We start from the raw sequence: 21,698 nt of genomic DNA, 5'->3' as shown, positions 1-21,698 counted from the left end.
GCAGGCTCCAGAACCTGCTCTCACGAACGCAATTACTCAAAATGAGTTCCCACCATTCGGTCATTATATTGTAAACTGTTTACAGAAGTTCACTCAGGGAGACCCCATTGTCATATATAATTTTAAATTATCAGTATTAACTTAGAATAAACAGTCACTGTGGCAGGGCAAGATCAGAGCCACTCGCGATTTACAAATCTCTGATGACAGTAAATGACAGTCATTTATTTGCCTAAGCAAACATATGCAGACTATCTACACGAGTACCCAACCACTTTGACTGGACCGTTCAAGTAGTTGGGCACCATTCCTTACCACCGTCCCATCCCAAATCCTTATCTTGACACCTTTCAAGTGCTATATAATCGCAATGGCTTGGCGCTTTCCCTTGATAATTAAAACAAAATCTATCTACATTAGTGTCCCTATTGTATCGGGGCTGGCATGCCAGACACATGGGAAACACCATGATAGTGCTCACTATCATGTGCTTCACAGTTGAAGGTGAACCTTATGTTCACCTTAGGGTAATGAAACAAATAGTAAAGGGTAATTTATGTATTAAATCACAGAAAATTTGTATACACAATTATAATAACGCACTATCTATTAGTATATGTATACAGCTAACCTTTGTAACACGCAATCTATATCCATTTACAAATTACAGTTTTTCAGTTGATCAATTCGTGCAATACATTTTGTAGTGAAAGTTAATTTTACTTGTTGCAGTATTAAAAAAATTTACTTTACACACTACAGTTTTTACCTCAACAGTGAGTAGTGTTGAAGGTTCATCGAAGACCCCGTTGACAGTTTTTCTATCAATGTGTTACTAAAGCAAGTGGAATACTGTACTCCAAATGTATACATTGATCACGTTTAAAACAATGAATTCTGCTAAGTACTCTATTTACTTTGGTTTTATATGAGGCACTATTTTGCAAATGTGTCATACCTAATAGCCAGTGTCCAAGAAATCAATTTTTCTTTAAATGTTAAATTAAAAAAAATACTTATGGAATGATAGTTTTTCATTGAACACACATGATGATTTTGTTTAAAAAAAGTAAAAAATAATTTAGAAACCTGACAACCTTAATATGCCAAGTTTTCTCAATACTAGCACTGTCTAACATTGCTAAAACTAGGCCTAATTTAGAAATTTATGGTCTCCATTAACAAAAATCACGAGCTAGATAAAAAAGGACCCCATAACGTTCTAGACATAGTGCAGTTTTGGCTAATAGGTACAACAGATACGGTATATATATATTATTGTGCATGTGTGTACAGTATATATGTATGTTTTGCTCCATGCACTTATTTTTATCTCTGGTCATGTCATTCATCTAAGTATTGTAGTCTTTCCAGTAGTTTAGCATCAGTCCCAAACATGTACTGTATACAGAAGATCACAGTCTGTATAGATGATCTACCTAAAGGCATACCGAGTTATATGAACATGTTTACAGATGATGTTAAGCTACTAAGAAAAATAAGGGTTCTAGATGACTCAAATTATGTAAACAAAATGAGCACATGCAGCAACACATGGCAAATTAAATTGTGTGGATAAATGCCATGTAATTTAATGCAGGGCAAGTCAGACCAAGCACACTCGGTCTAACAAATCATGTGAAAAGATGCCACAGAACCTGACTTTATATACAGGGTACTACTTAATATGTCCTCATATTAAGTAGTATATAAATAAAATATAAAAGGTACAGAGGCATGCAATGATGTGGGCACAAGAATTGGGTATGCAAGGTGTACCAATAGGAACTGCCTTCAGAAGTCTAAGGAATCATTGAGGACCTTGTATGCCAGATATGTTGGGCTAAACCTGAAATATGCAGTATAAGCATGGAGTCCTTACTAAGTAAAACACTAAGGAAGTTGGAAAAAAAGTCTAGAGGTATGCCTCCAGACTAGTCAGAACTATAAGTTATAAGTTTCAGGAAAGGCTAATTAAATAAAAACTAATGTTAATATAAGACAAGAGCTAGGGAGGACACGAGAGACCACAATTCCACTCTTATAGGAATTGGAGCAGACAAGGACATTATCCTGGGATGGGTGGTACATGAACAAGGAAACACGGCCAGAAACAGAGTACCAAAATGAGCTACAGATGCACTAGAAATTGCTTTTCAGTGTCATTTGTGACCAAATGGAGAGCACATAGAAGTGAAGTGATGGAGGATGCCATACATAGTTCAAATACAAGGTATCATAAGAGTCTAATGGTCAGGAACTTGTACACCAGTTTATTGAAAGTAAAAGTGAGCAGGACTGTAAAGGTAAAGGCTCAACCCTCTCCCTGCACAATTAGGCAAGTACATACACTTGAATGTTCCAGTACCATATTCGTTCATATTTTTGGGGAATACAATATGATTTCTTAGCACTGTTGCTTAAAGGGAGCATGTTTATTACATTTTGCCAATGTTATAAACAAGAAAGTTGCATAATATCTTCACCCATTTAGTACGTTGTATGGAGATATTAAAAAGAATGCTGAAAGAGGAACACAGAAAATATTTAAAAACAGAAATGCTGTATCCACTGAAATTTGTTATACTGTATTCCCTGACATTAAGTTTTGAAAATCTCGAAGATGACAGCTGTATCTCCACGAGTTTGGTAGCCTCTGGGTTGTCTTTCCTTTCATTAGCTTAGGTCACCCAATTGTTTCAGCCAGTATAAGATAAGGATTCTACCAGCCAGTATAAGATAAGGATTCTACCAGCCAGTATAAGATAGCCAGGAGGCTACCAGCCAGTACAAGATAACCAGGAGGCTACCAGCCAGTACAAGATAACCAGGAGGCTAAAGTTTTCAACATTCATGTATCAGCCAGTTAACTAGCCCCCCAGGCATGGCTCCAGGCTTTGCCCCAGGCCAAGCATCCGGGGGGGTAGAAGATATTCATTTGTAACTTTTAACCAATCACCATAAAGTTACTTTCCCCAGTCAATACCATCAGAAACTTTCAAAAGTTGAGCTGTCAGCACAGCATATCAAATTCTGTACTCTTGCCTACTGCATATGTTTTGTTGAAGTTAAATCTGTAATCTGTTCAGAGTCGTCTCATGTGGACCTTAACATCTATAAATGTTACAAACTGGAAGCAGAAGTTTCATAAACACAAATACACCATACTAGTCAAGGTAAATTAAATAGGTAAGGTAAGGTTATTAATCATCTGGAACATGCAAGCGAGCCTGTGCAGCACTGTTGCCTCCATTATTAGAATTAACTGCAATGCCATTAATAGTGACCCTGGTTGGAGAGCTAATAGACAGAATTTCTCTTGAGTTAGCTTCTACTGAAGAACCTCCAGATGTTGATCGATTACGACGTGGTGGTACAGGTGGTGCTCCAATTGGACCAGAAATTGTTATTACTGAATTTCTCTGCTTTGTGGGTGGTGTTGGAGCAGCGTTTTTAGACCACTGTCCTGCTTTCTGTTTCATAAAACCTTTAAGTGCATCACGTGCCCAATAGAAATAAGCAACAAGACCAACAAGTATGAGGAGTATAAGCAAAAAGGACAAAGTAAGTGCCACGATGTGTCCTACGTGGTTGACATGTTCTTCAGCATCTAGAGTAGGCTTTTCTTGATGAGTGTCTACATCTACTTCATTGTAATCATCGTAGTCAGGCACAGTGCTGGGTGTGTTATCAGCGGAACCGTCCTCTTCAGTGATGGTAATATCAGCACAGGAGCGGAATTCTTCCTGTGGGCCGCAGCCTACCATACCTGTTCCATTTTCACACTTGCCCCAGTTGTTGCCAGCTACATAGCGCCATTGTAGTACACACTGAGTGCACGTTACACCTCGAGGAAGACGATATTTGGCATAGAACTTCTTGGCACCAGGTCCTGGGAAGTACCTGGTGAGGAAAATGAAATATTTGTTTCATTGCGACATGTCTGATTTATGCAAGTGGTGTAATTTATATAAATACTGTATCTAATATATTTTATGCCATGTATCTTAAACTTAGGATACTGGCATATCTTTTACATTATTTATTTATTTATTTATACATATACAAGAAGGTACATTGGGATTGTGAGGATACATAGGATAGTAATTACAATCTTGTAAAGCCACTAGTACGCGCAGCGTTTCGGGCAGGGATTATACAATAAGTACTTTAGCTACTAGTTATGTACCCATTGAACTGCCATAATTTTATTACAATTACCTAACCATACCAGTAGCATAAGCAATATATATACTAGCTGAAACCTAACTATCCACCTCTATTCTTCCATATTTTTACATGCAAATTCATGTTATAACAAATTCAATGAAATGGGCTAAATGGTTCATCTTGCAGTGTGGAACAAGACGCCTATTAGTCTTGATGTGAGAAGGTGATTTTTTCCAGCTCAATCTCGTGTTTGATAAGTGCTTGCGATGTGTAACCTCTTTATTCTTGATGTGATTATGTTTGTGTTTAGGTTCATTTGGAATGGCTGCCTTTTCCAGATTTAAGGTATTGTATCATAAAATGCTGATGTATTTGTACTGTGCCATTTATATCGTGCCACAGATGTACTGTGCCATTTATATCGTGCCACAGATGTACTGTGCCATTTATATCGTGCCACAGATGTACTGTGCCATTTCATTGAGCAGGAATCAACAAGATTGGATGACTACAGAGGGTCCTCATGGCTATGCTTGATGGGATGCCTGAAGTAAAATTCTTGGTGGGAATTATTTACCTGAAGGCCATCATCTATATAATAGCCACAATGGGGACAGGAAGCCAGCAGCTTGAAAAGGTTCCCCCCCCCCCATTTTTCCTGACTATTTTTTCAAACTGGATTTTGATCTGTAGTCGTGGCATTTATGGCTTCAGTGGGTAGGCAGTTTCAATGAGACACACAGTTCATCTGCTCGCTCTTTTGTAATTTTGGAATGGATTCCCTCCACATTTATGGCTTTTGAATCCTTAACTTTGTCAATGACCTTCGCGATTGTTTTGGACATTGTGGGGATATTCTTTAATTCATTCTCTTTCCCTGTTTTAAACATTTGTGGGGGTACTGAGATATTGTCCAATTTATCTAGTGGTAATACACTTGCCCGCTTCACGAGCTGCTGCTGCTGTTGTTTCAGATTTAGCTACTCAGGACGAAGTGTCCATGTAGCACGGGCTATGGTGAGCCCGTAAGCTTCACGAGCGATTTGGCCTAGGTTTATATCGTGGCCAGGGAGGATTGACTAGGCGGCAATCCTTGATTGTACACCTCTGCTCACCCTGCAGTGATTGGGCACCTGGTTGTTTATCGATTGGCTGGTTTCCAGGGAAACTAGTGGGTAAGGCTTACCGTGAGCTTTGGGGAAGAAAATGCTCACGCCCTGCTAACAGTCATCTGTTCCTCTACCCGCCAGTGTAAGCAAAATGTAAAGTATTTGTTCGCTGTTACTGCCTTTTTATCTTCAATTAAAACTAGGTTAGTCTCATCTTTTAAGTAGGCAGAAAAAACAACCTTTCTTTTGTGCAAGTTGTGTTTCATAATTCCTTTTGGTTGATCTGATTTCCTAAGTAGCTGAATTTCATGCATTTCTGTAAACAGTATCTCAATCTGTGATGCCTGTGATTTAATATTACTAGAAAGATATAATGACACTTTCTCTTAATAGAGAGAAGCGGAGGTGGGGGGGAAGGGATTTTCTTCCATATAAAGATCCAGTACACACTATTATTCATTGATCTCGGGAAAATTAACAGATTTCCTGTAATTTAAACTATGGCCATAATCCCATAAAACACCTAATATATGTTCTGAACCCCTCTGGGGGGAGGACGAAGGTGGTGGTGGTGGTGGGGGAGGACGAAGGTGGTGGTGGGGGAGAAAGACTAATATTATTGGAGACGTGTTTAACTGAGAACTCACCTCGGTCCAGTACCATCTGACTTCTGGAGGATATATTTGTTGAGACACTCGTCCGTTGCTGGTCTAGCCGGGTTGTTATGAGGGCAGAGATGGAACTCGAAGAAGCCGAAGTGGTTAGCGGTGAGCTCGACGCCCAGCTGGACCGTACTGCTGTGCTTGTACTTCTTCACTATCACCCCGCGCCCGTACTTCCCTCCGCCCTCGTTGTCCCGGGGCTGTCCTCGTCACACGGTCACCAATTATTTAAAATATTTAATGTGAATTATGAAAAATATGTAAGGGCATAATTTGTTATTATATTTAATTACATACAGATGTCAATAACGATTATGGGGCATATTTGTTTAAATTTATAAATATGTTCCTGAGCAGTAACATTTCTGGTTGTAGATTATATATATATATATATATATATATATATATATATATATATATATAAATATATATATATATATATATATATATATATATATATATATATATATATATATATATATATATGAGATACCGATTACGGGCTATTCATGCCCGTGCCACCTCTTGGGTGGCTTAATCTTTATCAATCACTCAATCTATATGAGTGATCAAGTGGGGTTGTAAGTCCACTACGGGCTCACCATAGCCCGTGCTACTTGAAACTTTTGCTTCCGAGTAGCTGAATCTAAAAACAAGAAGATATGAGTGATAATGAGTGCAATCATTCAGAAGACAGATGCGTTACCTGGGGCAGATGCCACGGGTCGCCGCAGGGACCACACTTGCCACCATTGCGCTGCCACTGGGTAGCGTACCCACCACAATATATTTCATGGTCGTTGTAGTTTTGAGGTGTATTGAAACCATACCTGCAACACGAATGCATTGTACACTTAATGTGAAAATATTAATCAAATCTTAAATTTTGTTTACAGATCCTTACAGAATTAGGCCTTATTATTTTCTATATTATTTCCACCCTTCACACAAGTGTGTGTGTGGGGGGGGGGGGGCCTAGTGGAAGATCTGCCAGCAAGGGGCCAGATTCACGAAAGCATTTACGCAAGCACTTACGAACGTGTATATCTTTCCTCAATCTTTGACGGCTTTGGTTACATTTATTAAACAGTTTACAAGCATGAAAACTTGCCAATCAACTGTTGTTATTGTTATAAACAGCCTCCTGGTGCTTCGGAGCTCATTAACTGTTTAATAATTGTAAACAAAGCCGCCAAAGATTGAGAAAAGATGTACAGGTTCGTAAGTGCATGCGTAAGTACTTTCGTGAATCTGGTCGAAGGTGGCGACGCGTAATTCTGGAAGAATATAGTTATAATATGTTGAAGCTGGTCAGTGTATGCGTTATTAGGGCATTATGATTCAAGTAAGATTCAAACAATATAATTCTATAAGGCTAACACTTTCATAATTATATACAGTATGCCAGTTGCTGATAGCAGGCTGGGTGACTGAGAGGCCAGAGGAAGTACCAGGCTGGTGAGTGTCAGGGTAGAGCACCAACCATTACACCCATAAAACATCAATATAGTGTACAATCAAAATATTTAAATCTGAAGTTAACAGTAACACGAGTGAGAGCTGTGACGTCACCCTCACTTCCGGTTAGGGACAAGCATGGCTGCCATGCTGATAGGCAGTGATACATGTCACAAACGTGTTCTGAATCTGTGAAACAGATGATGGTTGTACAAGTTGAGCTTTATGCTGGATTAATATTGCACATAATGCACAAAAAAATCAATTTGAGCCATACGGAGTATTCGAACCTGCACCACGGGCACGACCAAACACATATCTTAAACCACTTTACCACGATATGCTACAAGGAATGAAACCCGGGATTCAACTGAATTCACTAGTGTCTTGAGGCACCTCATACCAAATCAAGGTTTCCTATATGAGCAAGCCTGTGGCAAAAAAATGAGCCTATTGTAATCATACAATCGACTTGAGAATGGTCCAGGACGGACCGAAACGTCGTCGTCCCTTCACCTTCTGGTGTGTGGTCTGGTCAACATCAGTCTAGTGTACATGTGTTGATGCCTAGAGCACAAAGGACGAAACACACACAGTTTTAAATGTAGATATGATAGAGCCCAGTAGGCTCAGGAATCTGTACACCAGTTGATTGACAGTTGAGAGGCGGGACCAAAGAGCCAGAGCTCAACCCCCGCAAGCACAATTAGGTGGGTACACCTAATGCTCTAGCCCGTTCTCATGATTTATCACTAATAATCCAATCTTTAAGCATAACCAAAGTACAAACCCAAGCAACCCACCTTTCCTATCCTCTTACAACCATAACATGAGGCTACCACCACCACACACACCTGGCCATCATCCTCGTGTTGCACCTCCACATTAACTCACCTCCAGGCTGTTGACCTGCCAGGTGGATCGATGAGTCTGCCATGACCTGTGACGCCCACACCCGCCCACGCCAGCACCCCCAGCAGCGTCACGCCCGTCCACACGCCGCCCATCCTCTGCCACACCCCGCCCACTGCTTCAGGGACAGACTATCACACTCAGACACCAGCGGTCAACCTGCAAAAAAAAAAAATACTTCCTTGAATTCAATATTATATATAATATATATATGCAGGCGATGAGTCACAATAACGTGGCTAAAGTATGTTGACCAGACCACACACTAGAAGGTGAAGGGACGACCACGTTTCGGTCCGTCCTGGACCATTCTCAAGTCGATTGTGACTTGAGACAATCAAGTCACAATCGACTTTAGAATGATCCAGGACGGACCGAAACGTGGTCGTCCCTTCACCTTCTAGTGTGTGGTCTGGTCAACTCTCTCCTCCTCTCAGAGAGAGGAGGAGAGAGAAGGAGAAGGAAGGGGGGATGTTTGCCTGCCTGTCTGAGGTTGGAGGCCAAATCCTTGTCAACAGTCATCAAGGCCCTGGCGGGAACTACTCGGCGAGGACAGATTTGTCAGCATTAATTAATTTTGTTGGAGACAAGAAAGGTACCCATTTCCTGCTAGATTAACTGAGGCTGTAGGTGAAAGGCAGCGTGCCCAACCAATTTTGTTCCACACGGGAATCTCTATAAATACTGTCAAACTCCAATATCCAGATGACGCGTCAGATTTGGACCTGGGCAGGTGTGTGTGTGTGTGTGTGTGTGTGTGTGTGTGTGTGTGTGTGTGTGTGTGTGTGTGTGTGTGTCGTAACTGTGTACCAGCCGTCCAAACTGTGGGTACGTCGAGCAAATATCCTGGAATCAGCAGTGAGTATCTTTACTATGTGATACACAGGTGTGTACTGGCGACCAGGTCACACTGGAGGGAGGGAGGGTGTGTCTGTATTTACTATTTGTATCTGCAGTTTATTTTTCCTCTATTATGTCTACTACATATAGTTCTCTCACACACGCACGCGGACACACACACACATACACATACATACATACATACATACATACATACATACACACACACACACACACACACACACACACACACACACACACACACACACACGAAGCAGCCCGTAGCAGCTGTAACTCCCAAGCACCTATTTACTGATAGGTGAACAGGGACACCAGGGTGAAAGAAACTGCGTGTGCGTGTGTAGTGGGGGGGGGGGAGGGTTATCTGGCTGAAGAGGAGTGTGTGAACCTCAGTAATGTTGTGAGAACTGTGTTAACCTCAGAGATCAGTATGTGGTTCCCATCGTGGGGAACACCAAGCTTATCCAGGTCCACTGAGGTCACTATTGACCTTCCCCAGACTGCAACCCACAATAGTCGCCTAACCCCTCAGGTACCTTTGAAATACTAGGTGAACAGAAGCATCAGGTGAAAAGAAATATTATCCAAAAGTTTGAGTTTCTGATGGTGCGGAAGCATAGTGCGGGATGCAGCGAGGGGCAGCATAACGTTGGGTGAAGCTGGAAGATTAGAAGAGAGCGAGGGACATTTTTGGCGAGTAACTGGAACGTGGCCAGCGGGCGGGCAGGCGGGCAGGCAGGCAGGCAGGCAGGCAGGCAGGCAGGCAGGCAGGCAGGCAGGCAGGCAGGCAGGCAGGCAGGCAGGCAGGCAGGCAGGCAGGCAGGCAGGCGGGCAGGCAGGCAGGCAGGCGGGCGGGCAGGCAGCCTCCAGGGAACACTGGATGCAGCAGACTGGAGCAGGTCGAGATCGAGCCTGTTGCTGCTGCTCAACAGCCTAGTGTCTGCTCGTCAGTATAAGATCAAAATATTTGGTCCATATGCTTATCTTAAGATACTAACAAGGTTAGGTAAGGTCGGTGTTTTCTATGAATCTTTTTAAGGGTATCTATTATGTTTAGTATATCACCTATGCACGTAGTTAATAAGTCAATATTGACTTTACGAATTTGCGAGAACGGGTTGGAAAAATATCATGGGAGTGTCATGGAACGTGGGAGTGTACAAAGCACAAGAGCGAGCCAGAAGGTGAGCAGAACCAAGGAAGCAATAATTCAATATTGCAGAAGCAATAAGTTCCCCCCAGTAATGAAGCGGTATACGGCTCCTCGTGACCACCACCCAGATATTAGTAAGCAACGGAGAGTTGGTCACTTTGCCTTGATGTCCAAAGAGCTTGGAGAGGATGAGGGAGGAAGGAGGCTGGGGCGGTGAAATTCTTGGAAGAGGGTCGATGGTGTTGCTGTAGCCACCACCGCAGGAGGGACTCATGGGGGTGACGGGGGTGATCTAGGTGAACCTATTTTAGGTATAGGTTAAGTAATAATTGTAATTACGAAGCAATAAGATGCTTATCTTAACATACTAAGAAGGTTAGGTAAGGTCGGTGTTTTCTATGAAGCTTTTCAAGGTAAACTAAAATATTCACAATAAATTAGTATGTCACATATGCACGTATTTATTAAGTCAATATTGACTGTAAGAAAGTGCGAGAACGGGTTGACCCACCACGGAGCCCAACAAGGGCCGGTATAATCTCTCGGGCGATCCCAGGTGTAACAAGGAGAGTATAAGCAGGCAGCTAGTGAATAATAGCATCCCATGGACCAATAGGTATACCAATGCCCATGTGACCCAAATTCGATTAGGCTTGCTAGCCAGATTGATCGATTGATGCAATCGGTACCTTACCTTGAGGTTACCTTGAGGTGGTTTCGGGGCTTAGCGTCCCCACGTCTCGGTCCTCGACCAGGCCTCTCGCTGAACCTTTCATTTTACCCTTACCCCCTTCACTAAAGAAATGGAGAATATATGGGTCGCCATATCCAACAAACGTTGAGGCAGCTTAGCCATAATGGTGCATTTCGCTTCTGCTCTGCGACAACAGGCAGGAGAGGGAAGCAGACGCCACCTTGGCTCAGACGCCGGAGGGCGGTGCACAAGACCCTCTCATCACGTCACGGTAACACCCAGGAGGAACCTCGAGGAAGTGAGCTGTGAAGGAAAGTTGGAAAGTGGTGCTTGAGGGGCCGAGTGACCACCCTGGAGATAGTGGTGAGAAAAATGGCGAGGCTTTAATTAGACTGGTCGTTAACGTCCCAACGAGGAGAGAAACTGTCAGTTTGCGTGTTACTCGCTTGCGTGATCACATTTCAGGAACAGAACGATGTTCACTTGCGACAGTTAAGCAAGTCCCAGCTGTGTCTGGGTACAAGTGACAGGATGAACAATCCAGGGGGTTTTCTTCCTACTGGGGAGTGTTGAACATTCTGCTATGGCGGTGTGTCCACTCCCAGGATGCCCAATAAACTTACCCCTCGGGGCAAAATTTAAAACTTTTAATTTAAAACGATGCTCGTGGCGTCCATCACGTTGTATAGTTTACCATAAGTAACTGCAAAACTTTGGGAGGTTTTAGCGTACATTACCTTCTCTGGGAGCGAGTGTTCCCACCACCTGTCACTGTGTCAAGAAATACTTCCGTTTCTCAGTTTTACGCCGTTTTTCCGGTCAGAACTGTTCTTATTCTGCTTGTTCCTGGTAGCAACAAGTCTTAAACAAGTGAAACAAGTGTTTGTGGTTCCAAACAGACACATTTGATTTGGTAAAAGACTTCCACCATACAAACAATTGTTTGCTATGATGTAGTACTTAAAACGATTCATTCTGATGGAGGCATACAAATCTATTTCCTTTTTGTCTGGTTCGTTCAGAGTGAATATTTTACCCGAGTTTACTCGAGAGCCACCAACACTAGTTGTCTCGACGAGGACAAGAAGCCAGCGGCTTGTCGAAGGTCCCCCCAAACATTTGCCTTTATGATTTTTTCCACCTGTACTTTAAAACCCAACAGTTTTGGCATTAACGACTTCGGTGGGTAGGCGGTTCCATGGGTTAATAACCCTGTGGGTGAAAAAGCATCTCCTGTTCTCATTTCTAAATTGTGGCTTGTTGAGCTAGAAAGCGTTGCTCCTTGTTTGTGTTACACCTGACCATTTGAAGACATTTTCCGGACCAACATTCTTCAATTTGTTCAGTATTATAAACGTTTCAATGAGATCCACCCTGTCATGCCTGCTTTGTCGTGTTGTTAGCCCTGTGGCCCTCAACTGTTCCTGATACGTGAGTTGACTTAGCTCTGGAATGATTTTTGTTGTCCGGTGTTGCACTTTCTCCAGAGAAGCAATATCCTTTTGAAGATGAGGTCTCCCATGCTTGGATACAGTAACCCAAATGGGGGCGCACCAGAGATTTATACAATATTTTAAAAGAAAATATTGTATAAATTTTCCTTATTTTCTTTGAAATCGAAGGTACGCTTGAATATTCCATCATTTGGTTATTTCATCAAGTCAAATCAAAGGTTTATTCAGGTAAAAGTTTAAAAGTACATACATACAAGTTACAAACATAATGGTGGATTTCTAGAAAAAGCTAGTACATACAATGCCTAGAGCCACTAATAGGCACAGCATTTCGGGCAAGTCTTGCTGGTTCGCCATTACCTCTCGTTCCTGTGGGGCCGCTGGCATGATAGCTTAAATAGTTGCTTTTTGCTGCTTCCAATAGATTACCTTTGCGTGTATCTGATTCCTTGTGAATCTATATTTTTCCCAGTCTTATCTTCTGTGGTTGAAGTCTCTTATGATTAATAGTCAGGAGACGTTCCTACCGACGACACAAAATTATAGTAATCGCTGCCATATTTCTATCACACTCCTGTCTTGTATAGTTTATTGGAGGGTTGTATATCACTTTCCGTTTGAGTGCATCCTCGCACAACACGAGTATTGTTATCTTGAGATCTTGAGGTTATCTTGAGATGATTTCGGGGCTTAAGTGTCCCCGCGGCCCGGTCCTCGACCAGGCCTCCACCCCCAGGAAGCAACCCGTAACAGCTGACTAACTCCCAGGTACCAATTTACTGCTCACGTTATACATTTTATACATACACAAACCATTGTATCGTGGATAGCCACCTACAGCCTCGCCCAAATCTCCTAGACTTGAGTAAGAAAACTTGCCAAGTCATAATGAACCAGACAACCACCACCGCCAGCCTCGCCACACGGGACCACGCCACGAGAGGAGGCGCCCCTGGGCCCGGGGAAACACAAAGGACCGCGAGTAACCGACCCTGTGGAAAGGATGTGGGGGGGGGGGGGGGGGGAGAAAGGGGAGTGAAATACCTAGCCAGGGAGGGTTGGGAACATTGTCCCGATGCTCCAGGACAACAAACCTTCAACTTTCTCCCCCCCCCCCCCCCCCCGTGCCTCCACGCCCGGCCTCCCTGCACACCCACACTCGCTAGTTACCGCAGCTTTAATAGCCATTACTGCTGTTTGTGAACTGAAACGTATTCAATTAGTATATAAGGTGGGGTCCCTCGATTGTTTCAAGCGTGGGTTGGACATGTATATGAGTGGGATTGGGGGGTTATAAATAGGAGCTGCCTCGTATGGGCCAATAGGCCTTCTGCAGTTACCTTTGTTCTTATGTTCTTATGTCTGACAGCTCTCTGTTTAAGCGCCAACCAAAAACTCGTATTCAGCTAGTAAAGTATTTTTTTCGCAAACCAAAGACCCAGTTCTGCCAACAGTACTGTTCCTCCCACCCAATCCTGCCGACACTGTTCAAACTCATAAATAAATCACATTAACGTGAAGTATCAACGATAAAATCACTAGGAGCCCTGAGGAGGATTCGAACCTGAACACTGGGCACTCCAAAGCACATGCCTTACACCACTTCACCACGACATGGTCAAAAGTAATGTAACCTGGGACTCAACTGAATCCTCTACTGTACCTGAGATGTCCTTTGCAGTCCAGGTTGCAGTGTTTTTGCCCATCCTGCCATTTGATAGCACTTATAGGAAGGACGAGGACCATAGTACATATACCGACGTACAATGCAATTAGAAAGTAGAAATCGGTACTATTGAATTTGGACAAACAGGAAAACGATTGACTAAGATGCAAAAACTAAACTAACCTTCCTAGGCCTAATATAAGCTATCTGAGGCCTAATATAGTACATATATGTGCTATACTAGACCTAGGAATATTTAAGTTTGTTAGCTTCATTTTTCGGCCTTGTAAAGTGAATAGTATAAAATTATACTAATTTCTTAGGACGTCAATGTTTGTACTATTGTGCACATAGTTAAGAGAGTACTATCTCAACAGGAGGATGGGTTGTGTTGTGTATGTCGTGGTGAAGCAGCATACAGGCGTGTGCTTGGCAATGTCCAGTGTGCAGGTTCGAATCCTCCCTCATGGCTCCTACTGATTTTCTCACTGATACTTAATGTTACTGTGATTTCTTTGTGCACTGTGAGTGTGTGTGGTGTGTGTGTGGTGGTGGGGGGGGGAGAGTGGTCCGGTAAACATTGGAGAGAAGTAGGTCACTCTGTGGTCGGCCGCCGGCTGTGTGCTCCGTCTTGGTCACTACTGGCGTCTTCCCCGCCGTCTTGGTCACTACTGGCGTCTTCCCCGCCGTCTTGGTCACTACTGGCGTCTTCCCCGCCGTCTTGGTCACTACTGGCGTCTTCCCCCGCCGTCTTGGTCACTACTGGCGTCTTCCCCGCCGTCTTGGTCACTACTGGCGTCTTCCCCCGCCGTCTTGGTCACTACTGGCGTCTTCCCCGCCGTCTTGGTCACTACTGGCGTCTTCCCCGCCGTCTTGGTCACTACTGGCGTCTTCCCCCGCCGTCTTGGTCACTACTGGCGTCTTCCCCCGCCGTCTTGGTCACTACTGGCGTCTTCCCCCGCCGTCTTGGTCACTACTGGCGTCTTCCCCGCCGTCTTGGTCACTACTGGCGTCTTCCCCGCCGTCTTTGTCACCACTGGCGTCTTCCCCGCCGTCTTGGTCACCACTGGCGTCTTCTCCGCCGTCTTGGTCACTACTGGCGTCTTCCCCCGCCGTCTTGGTCACTACTGGCGTCTTCCCCCGCCGTCTTGGTCACTACTGGCGTCTTCCCCCGCCGTCTTGGTCACTACTGGCGTCTTCTCCGCCGTCTTGGTCACTACTGGCGTCTTCCCCCGCCGTCTTGGTCACTACTGGCGTCTTCCCCCGCCGTCTTGGTCACTACTGGCGTCTTCCCCCGCCGTCTTGGCCACTACTGGCGTCTTCCCCCGCCGTCTTGGCCACTACTGGCGTCTTCCCCGCCGTCTTGGCCACTACTGGCGTCTTCCCCGCCGTCTTGGTCACTACTGGCGTCTTCCCCGCCGTCTTGGTCACTACTGGCGTCTTCCCCGCCGTCTTGGTCACTACTGGCGTCTTCCCCGCCGTCTTGGTCACTACTGGCGTCTTCCCCGCCGTCTTGGTCACTACTGGCGTCTTCCCCGCCGTCTTGGTCACTACTGGCGTCTTCCCCGCCGTCTTGGTCACTACTGGCGTCTTCCCCGCCGTCTTGGTCACTACTGGCGTCTTCCCCGCCGTCTTGGTCACTACTGGCGTCTTCCCCGCCGTCTTTGTCACTACTGGCGTCTTCCCCGCCGTCTTGGTCACTACTGGCGTCTTCCCCGCCGTCTTGGTCACTACTGGCGTCTTCCCCCGCCGTCTTGGTCACTACTGGCGTCTTCCCCCGCCGTCTTGGTCACTACTGGCGTCTTCCCCCGCCGTCTTGGTCACTACTGGCGTCTTCCCCCGCCGTCTTGGTCACTACTGGCGTCTTCCCCGCCGTCTTGGTCACTACTGGCGTCTTCCCCGCCGTCTTACCTGGCACAGGAGCGGGGGTGTAACTGTGGAAGGTACGAACGCGACAAACTCAGTACCAGGGGAGGGCGTGTTCCAGTGTGGGGTAGCTGCCCGTGAATGGTGTTCAGCGAGGCGCGTTGACAGGAGAATTGTCCATTACTCCACGTTGACTAGGCCAGGTGGAGCGTGTCACGCAGCTCCGCCTCACGCCTGTGGAAGCCTCCAGTCAGCCCCCCACGCCTGTGGAAGCCTCCAGTCAGCTCACAGGCCAGCGGAAGCCTCCAGTCAGCCCCCCACGCCTGTGGAAGCCTCCAGTCAGCCCCCCACGCCTGTGGAAGCCTCCAGTCAGCTCACACGCCTGTGGAAGCCTCCAGTCAGCCCCCATGAAGAACAATGTTATTTATATTTGTTTTAAGGTGCATCTCTTACGAACCCATCCTGCCTGCCCTTGTGTGGCAGTGCACAATAGAAAGTTGGATTTACATATTCGTACATTGAAACGTGTATACTGTCTAATGTAGTTGATTGTAACCATAATAATATATATTATTCATAATATAATTATATATATATAATATATAATATATTATATAATATATTATATAATATATATATATATATATATATATATATATATATATATATATATATATATATATATATATATATAAATGCCCTTCAAATGCCCTCTTGGGGATTGTAAGCCTCAAAAAACTCAGTATATAGGCAAGACAACAACATCTCTTTCCAGGCGTTTAACGATGCATAAGCAACAGGGCTCCATTAAGGAACATATAGCCTCTTCCCACAACCAAACCATCACCAGAGAAATCTTAGCAAACAACACAGAAATCATCGATAGATACAGTTATAGCAGGCGGCTCGACGTCTGCGAGGCACTACACATCAAGAAGTCAACAGCCAATTAATGCACAACTATATTCTACCCACTTCAAGACTCCGCTCCAATATAGAAGCATCAAGAAATATGGGCCAATAAAAATAGGCTTTCTGCAGTTACCTACTTTTAATACCTGTTTGTATTTCATTGTTTCGTGTTCTGTCTTGTGTTAAAAGTTTATTTTCACCTCATCCAAAACTATTATAACATGTCACTTCACCCAAATGTAGGTATAAAAACTCGAAAGATGTTTAAGCTCTATTCAGTTAAAGTTGTGTGTGTTTGTGTAAACTAAAGTCTTTGAAAATGTAATAAGTTTTATGAAACGCGCTCAAGAGTCGCGTCAGACTAGAAATAAAAATGAATTTTGGAGAATTGATCTTTGAATTGCCATCAACAGTGAAAAGAAACGTAAGAAAGATCGAGAAAATTTGTGTTAGAATTATTAATCTTACTTTTTGTGTCATATCTAATAATTATTATATATATTATATATATATATATATATATATATATATATATATATATATATATATATATATATATATATATATATATATATATATATTCAGCCTACAGTTTAGACCTATTGTCTAGTGTATGACGCTCTGTGACAGTGAATACCAGCATTATCCTCACTTTAATAAGACCTAATTGAATTCCTCAGATTAGGCAAAATTGTAATTATTTTTTGTCAATAAAGATGTTAGCAATAAATAATCCAGTCAGCCCATGACCAGTCATGTGTCTTGACGCCACAGACGATCAATGAGAAGAATGTGTGTTAGCGAGCACTGAAGAGAAGTTTCTGGGCCATCCTTTACATACTCTGTGTCACGAAGAGATGGCATATGGAGGCTTGAAATACACATCACAGTCAAATGTCCAACCAATCCTTGGTCAGTCGGAAACTGATTTAGGCAAGTGCAATAATTAGGCAGTCTTTGACTTGTACCAACCCTGTGATCCTTTTTTGTAGGTGAGCTGTATATATTTCTGCTATGAATCAATGGACCACAAACGGGCCAACACCCCCCCTAACACCACAGATGGTCCAACACCGGCCCTACACCACAAACGGGCCAACACCCCCCCTAACACCACAGATGGGCCAACACCGGCCCTACACCACAAACGGGCCAACACCCCCCCTAACACCACAGATGGGCCAACACCGGCCCTACACCACAAACGGGCCAACACTCCCCCTAACACCACAGATGGGCCAACACCGGCCCTACACCACAAACGGGCCAACACCCCCCCTAACACCACAGATGGTCCAACACCTGCCCACTTAACTATCTCCAGACCTAAAACACTGTAAATTACAAAACCATTATCTTATCCACAAGATCATCAACTTCATTTGTTCACATATTTATCTCAACTAAAAGTATATTGCTCCATAATTAAAGTACCGTTTACTCATAAAACCTAAACTTGAATTACTTCACGTGGCAGCGTGAACTAACGGATCAGATATGTAACATCACCTCGCTTCCCGCTTCGAATCCCACACCAACATCCTTATCCCATAAACCTTTCTCATTCACCTTGAACAAAAATAAGGTGTAGGGTGATATAAGCAGCCATGCGGACATCGTTTATCACCTGTCTGGAGCACACACCCACGCCCAGCAACCCTGACGTGAGCATGTGTGTGTGTGTGCACGGGTAACTGAGCAGTCTGTCCTCCTAAAGTTACCCACCGGCAAGAAACTGTCGTATTAAAGTGCTATTATCCAAACCTTCCTAGAGACAGAACGGGACAGAATGTCAATTTCGCGAGCCGCATTTTCTAGTCGACAATTTTTTGGCCTTGTGTAGAGTGTACGTCAAAATGCGACATTTTAGTAGGAGGACTGGTTGCACTGTGCGCGCTCCAGTACTCGTGGCGGGCGGGTAACTGATAGGCAGGAAAGCTTCCGCGACCGCAGTCAGCCGCTCTCAACCTTCTTTGTTCATTTCTGCTCCATTGAGTCACCGCGGTCCTGCCCTCGCGCACACACCTTACACAGCCAGTCCTCGTGATGCTCCCAAAAACATTTTTTGTGCAGGGAAGAACGTTTTTAACAATTATACACAGGATATCTTGCACAATTCACTAACGTGACGAATCAATGAGAAAATCTGTATCAATCAGAAAATCAGCTTGTGTGAAATCAAAAAACGTCCACCAGACTGTGCGACACAGTGGTTGCCAGGATCAGGTTGGGTTACCGTTACCTGTGGTAGGTGGCTACAGGTGACGGATCTCCCAATCCTGAGCACTCCAGGTGCAAACTCTGATCAGCAACTGGGTCATGATCTAACACACTACATCACTGAATGCCAAGTTAGTAGAGCATTCAGACCAACCGACATGAGATACCTGGAGCTTCGTAATCATTTTATTAACTCTCGCGTTCTTGGGGATGTCCAAAGTTCGCCAGTGCAGGCTACTGGTCGATCACCCGGCCCTGTATGACTAACCATCCTGCGAGATGGAGATTTAGTTAGCTCCTGACACACACTGTAATCCATCATATAGGCTAGTCTAGGCTAGCTGCATAAATGCAGATGTACTTAAATATTCAAATAAAAAACAGAATTTTGATATAGACATTCAAAAAGCATAAATGGCAAAACCGTTTAGGATCGACCCGAGTACCGCCAGATACTCCATCTAGTAAGAATATATCTACGAGGTTGATACCAGGCAAATGTGTGTACAATAATCACACACTAGAAGATTAATTAATCATACGCTCACAGTTCCTGCGACGGCGCTTCAACCAATCGTATTGGCGTTTGCCTTTCCATTAGAGACTTTCGGCCCCTTGGAGAGGGGAGACCTGCTGCTTGGGTAACAGCTTCTCCGTATCAACCTACCCTGGTTTTGCGCCCTGGAGAGGCCACTCCAGACCAACAACCAGAGCGCAACTTCATAGTCTCCTGAAACTGATGGATGCCTACTAGAAGAGCTAATGCCGTGGCGCTACTGGCAAGCAGCTTCTCAGGAGAGTCATTACAACCACTCAACTTTGGCGCCAAGTTTGTCTATCGATAGTGTGGCACAGTGAGACGAGGCGGATATACTGCTAGGAGAGTTGCGAGTTGTAGGAGAGTTACATGAGAGTTAACTCTCATGTAACAACATGAGAGTTAGTCTCATGTTTGTTGTTTAAGATTCGCTACCTGGAACAAAATGTTCCAAGTAGCACGGGCTATGGTGAGCCCGTCACTTAAGTCTCAGTATTGCCGATGAATTAACAGCAGCGTTACTTGGTATTGATCAATTGAGGGACAGGCTGCGTGATATCACCAAGCCGCAAGGTGACATAACTCTGAGGCAGGTGACCAAGTCTGCAACTGACCACGCCTCCTGCTGAAGGTGACAGGTGTCACTCAGGGCCTCAGAGTGATGACAGAGGCGCTGATACTCTGGTGATCGCTCTACACAAGGCCATCATGCAGCACAAGACGGTGACGGAAGTCCCAAGTCACGACTGCTTCAGAAAATGTTGATTCCTTCACATTCCTTAAATATATCCATACGTTTACTGAAGTGCTGGAACTGACAGTCGTCATTAATACTTATAAATCAAAATCAAATTGTCACTTAAATCTTAACTTACAATATTAGTTAATGTTAAAGCAACTTGGTAGAACCGATAACGAAACCAGTGAGGTCAAGGGTTCCTATATTGTTATATTATATATAAAATGATAAACCTGAATAGTACACAGACCTCACTTTAAATACTTGAACATTCCTAACGCCGTTTGTTGGGACTCGAACCTCTGCCCGCGTGATGCAAAGTGCTGTACCACTGTCCCACCACCACTCTACAAAAGCACGGGAGTCTTTATGAACTCATTCAACCGCCATGTCAGAGTGCATTCGGGTTATGTGGGCAACTGCTTCATCTAGACCACGTTTAGGCCATGGAACACCCGCAGGGTGTGTGGGTGTTCTGGGTGTATGTGTGGGTGTTCTGGGTGTATGTTCTGGGTGTATGTGTGGGTGTTCTGGGTGTATGTGTGGGTGTTCTGGGTGTATGTGTGGGTGTTCTGGGTGTATGTGTGGGTGTTCTGGGTGTATGTGTGGGTGTTCTGGGTGTATGTGTGGGTGTTCTGGGTGTATGTTCAGGGTGTGTGTGCAGCAAGACAGGAAAGGGACGCTGACCTTCGCCACCCCTCCCTGCTTGACCGCACCCCGTGGAGGCCCGCCCACACCCAGTGGAGGCCCGCCCACACCCAGTGGAGGCCCGCCCACACCCAGTGGAGGCCCGCCCACCCCTACACCCATCACTGCCGTTTTCTGTGAACGCCGCAACATCCACTGTAGCCTCGGCCTCTGAAATGGTTTTATTGCAACTCGTCCTCTTAAAAATAACGTCGCTTTTCGCTCGTATGCGCGCTATGGTCAAATTTGAAATGAAATCGGCTCAGAAAAGTGAGGTAGTCTCGTTTCTGTTTGAGTCCTCTGGCTTACTCTGAAAGGGTAGAAGAGGAAACATTCAATTAACGTTTTTTCATGACTTTTGAAACTTTAGGAGAATTTCCTGCCTTCCTAACCTACCAGGACCCTTAACTTACTGTTTTTGGGAAAAAAATTCACAAATTTTAATTTTTTTCATTTTCAAATTACGTCCATTGTCGGCCATACTGGCAAACGGCTAAATTCGAAAATGTTGGGTTTAACGACCAGTTGATATGACCTATGAGAAGTTATTCAGCCTACACACCTAAGTTGTGGAGGTGATTTACAAGAAACAATTGT

The 21,698-nt window shown here is 44.3% G+C and overlaps 1 protein-coding gene across 1 annotated transcript in view; it reads right to left on the bottom strand.

Annotated features, from left to right (window-relative positions):
* Positions 1 to 543: 543 nt before the first annotated feature.
* LOC123759683 (uncharacterized) overlaps positions 544 to 21,698 on the bottom strand; it is a 65,114-nt gene continuing 43,959 nt past the window's right edge. The window contains exons 3-6 of the mRNA XM_069318300.1: positions 8,294 to 8,470; positions 6,648 to 6,771; positions 5,927 to 6,141; positions 544 to 3,903 (exon numbers count right to left, since the gene is read on the bottom strand). Coding sequence (XP_069174401.1) covers positions 3,204 to 3,903; positions 5,927 to 6,141; positions 6,648 to 6,771; positions 8,294 to 8,406 — 1,152 coding nt within the window. The 5' untranslated portion in view covers positions 8,407 to 8,470 and the 3' untranslated portion in view covers positions 544 to 3,203. The remainder of the gene's footprint in view (positions 3,904 to 5,926; positions 6,142 to 6,647; positions 6,772 to 8,293; positions 8,471 to 21,698) is intronic.

Source organism: Procambarus clarkii, chromosome 8 (assembly GCF_040958095.1).
Source record: "Procambarus clarkii isolate CNS0578487 chromosome 8, FALCON_Pclarkii_2.0, whole genome shotgun sequence".
Taxonomy (NCBI): domain Eukaryota; kingdom Metazoa; phylum Arthropoda; class Malacostraca; order Decapoda; family Cambaridae; genus Procambarus; species Procambarus clarkii.
The sequence above is the reverse complement of the archived record's forward strand: the minus strand, read 5'-3'. Positions and strand labels throughout refer to the sequence as shown.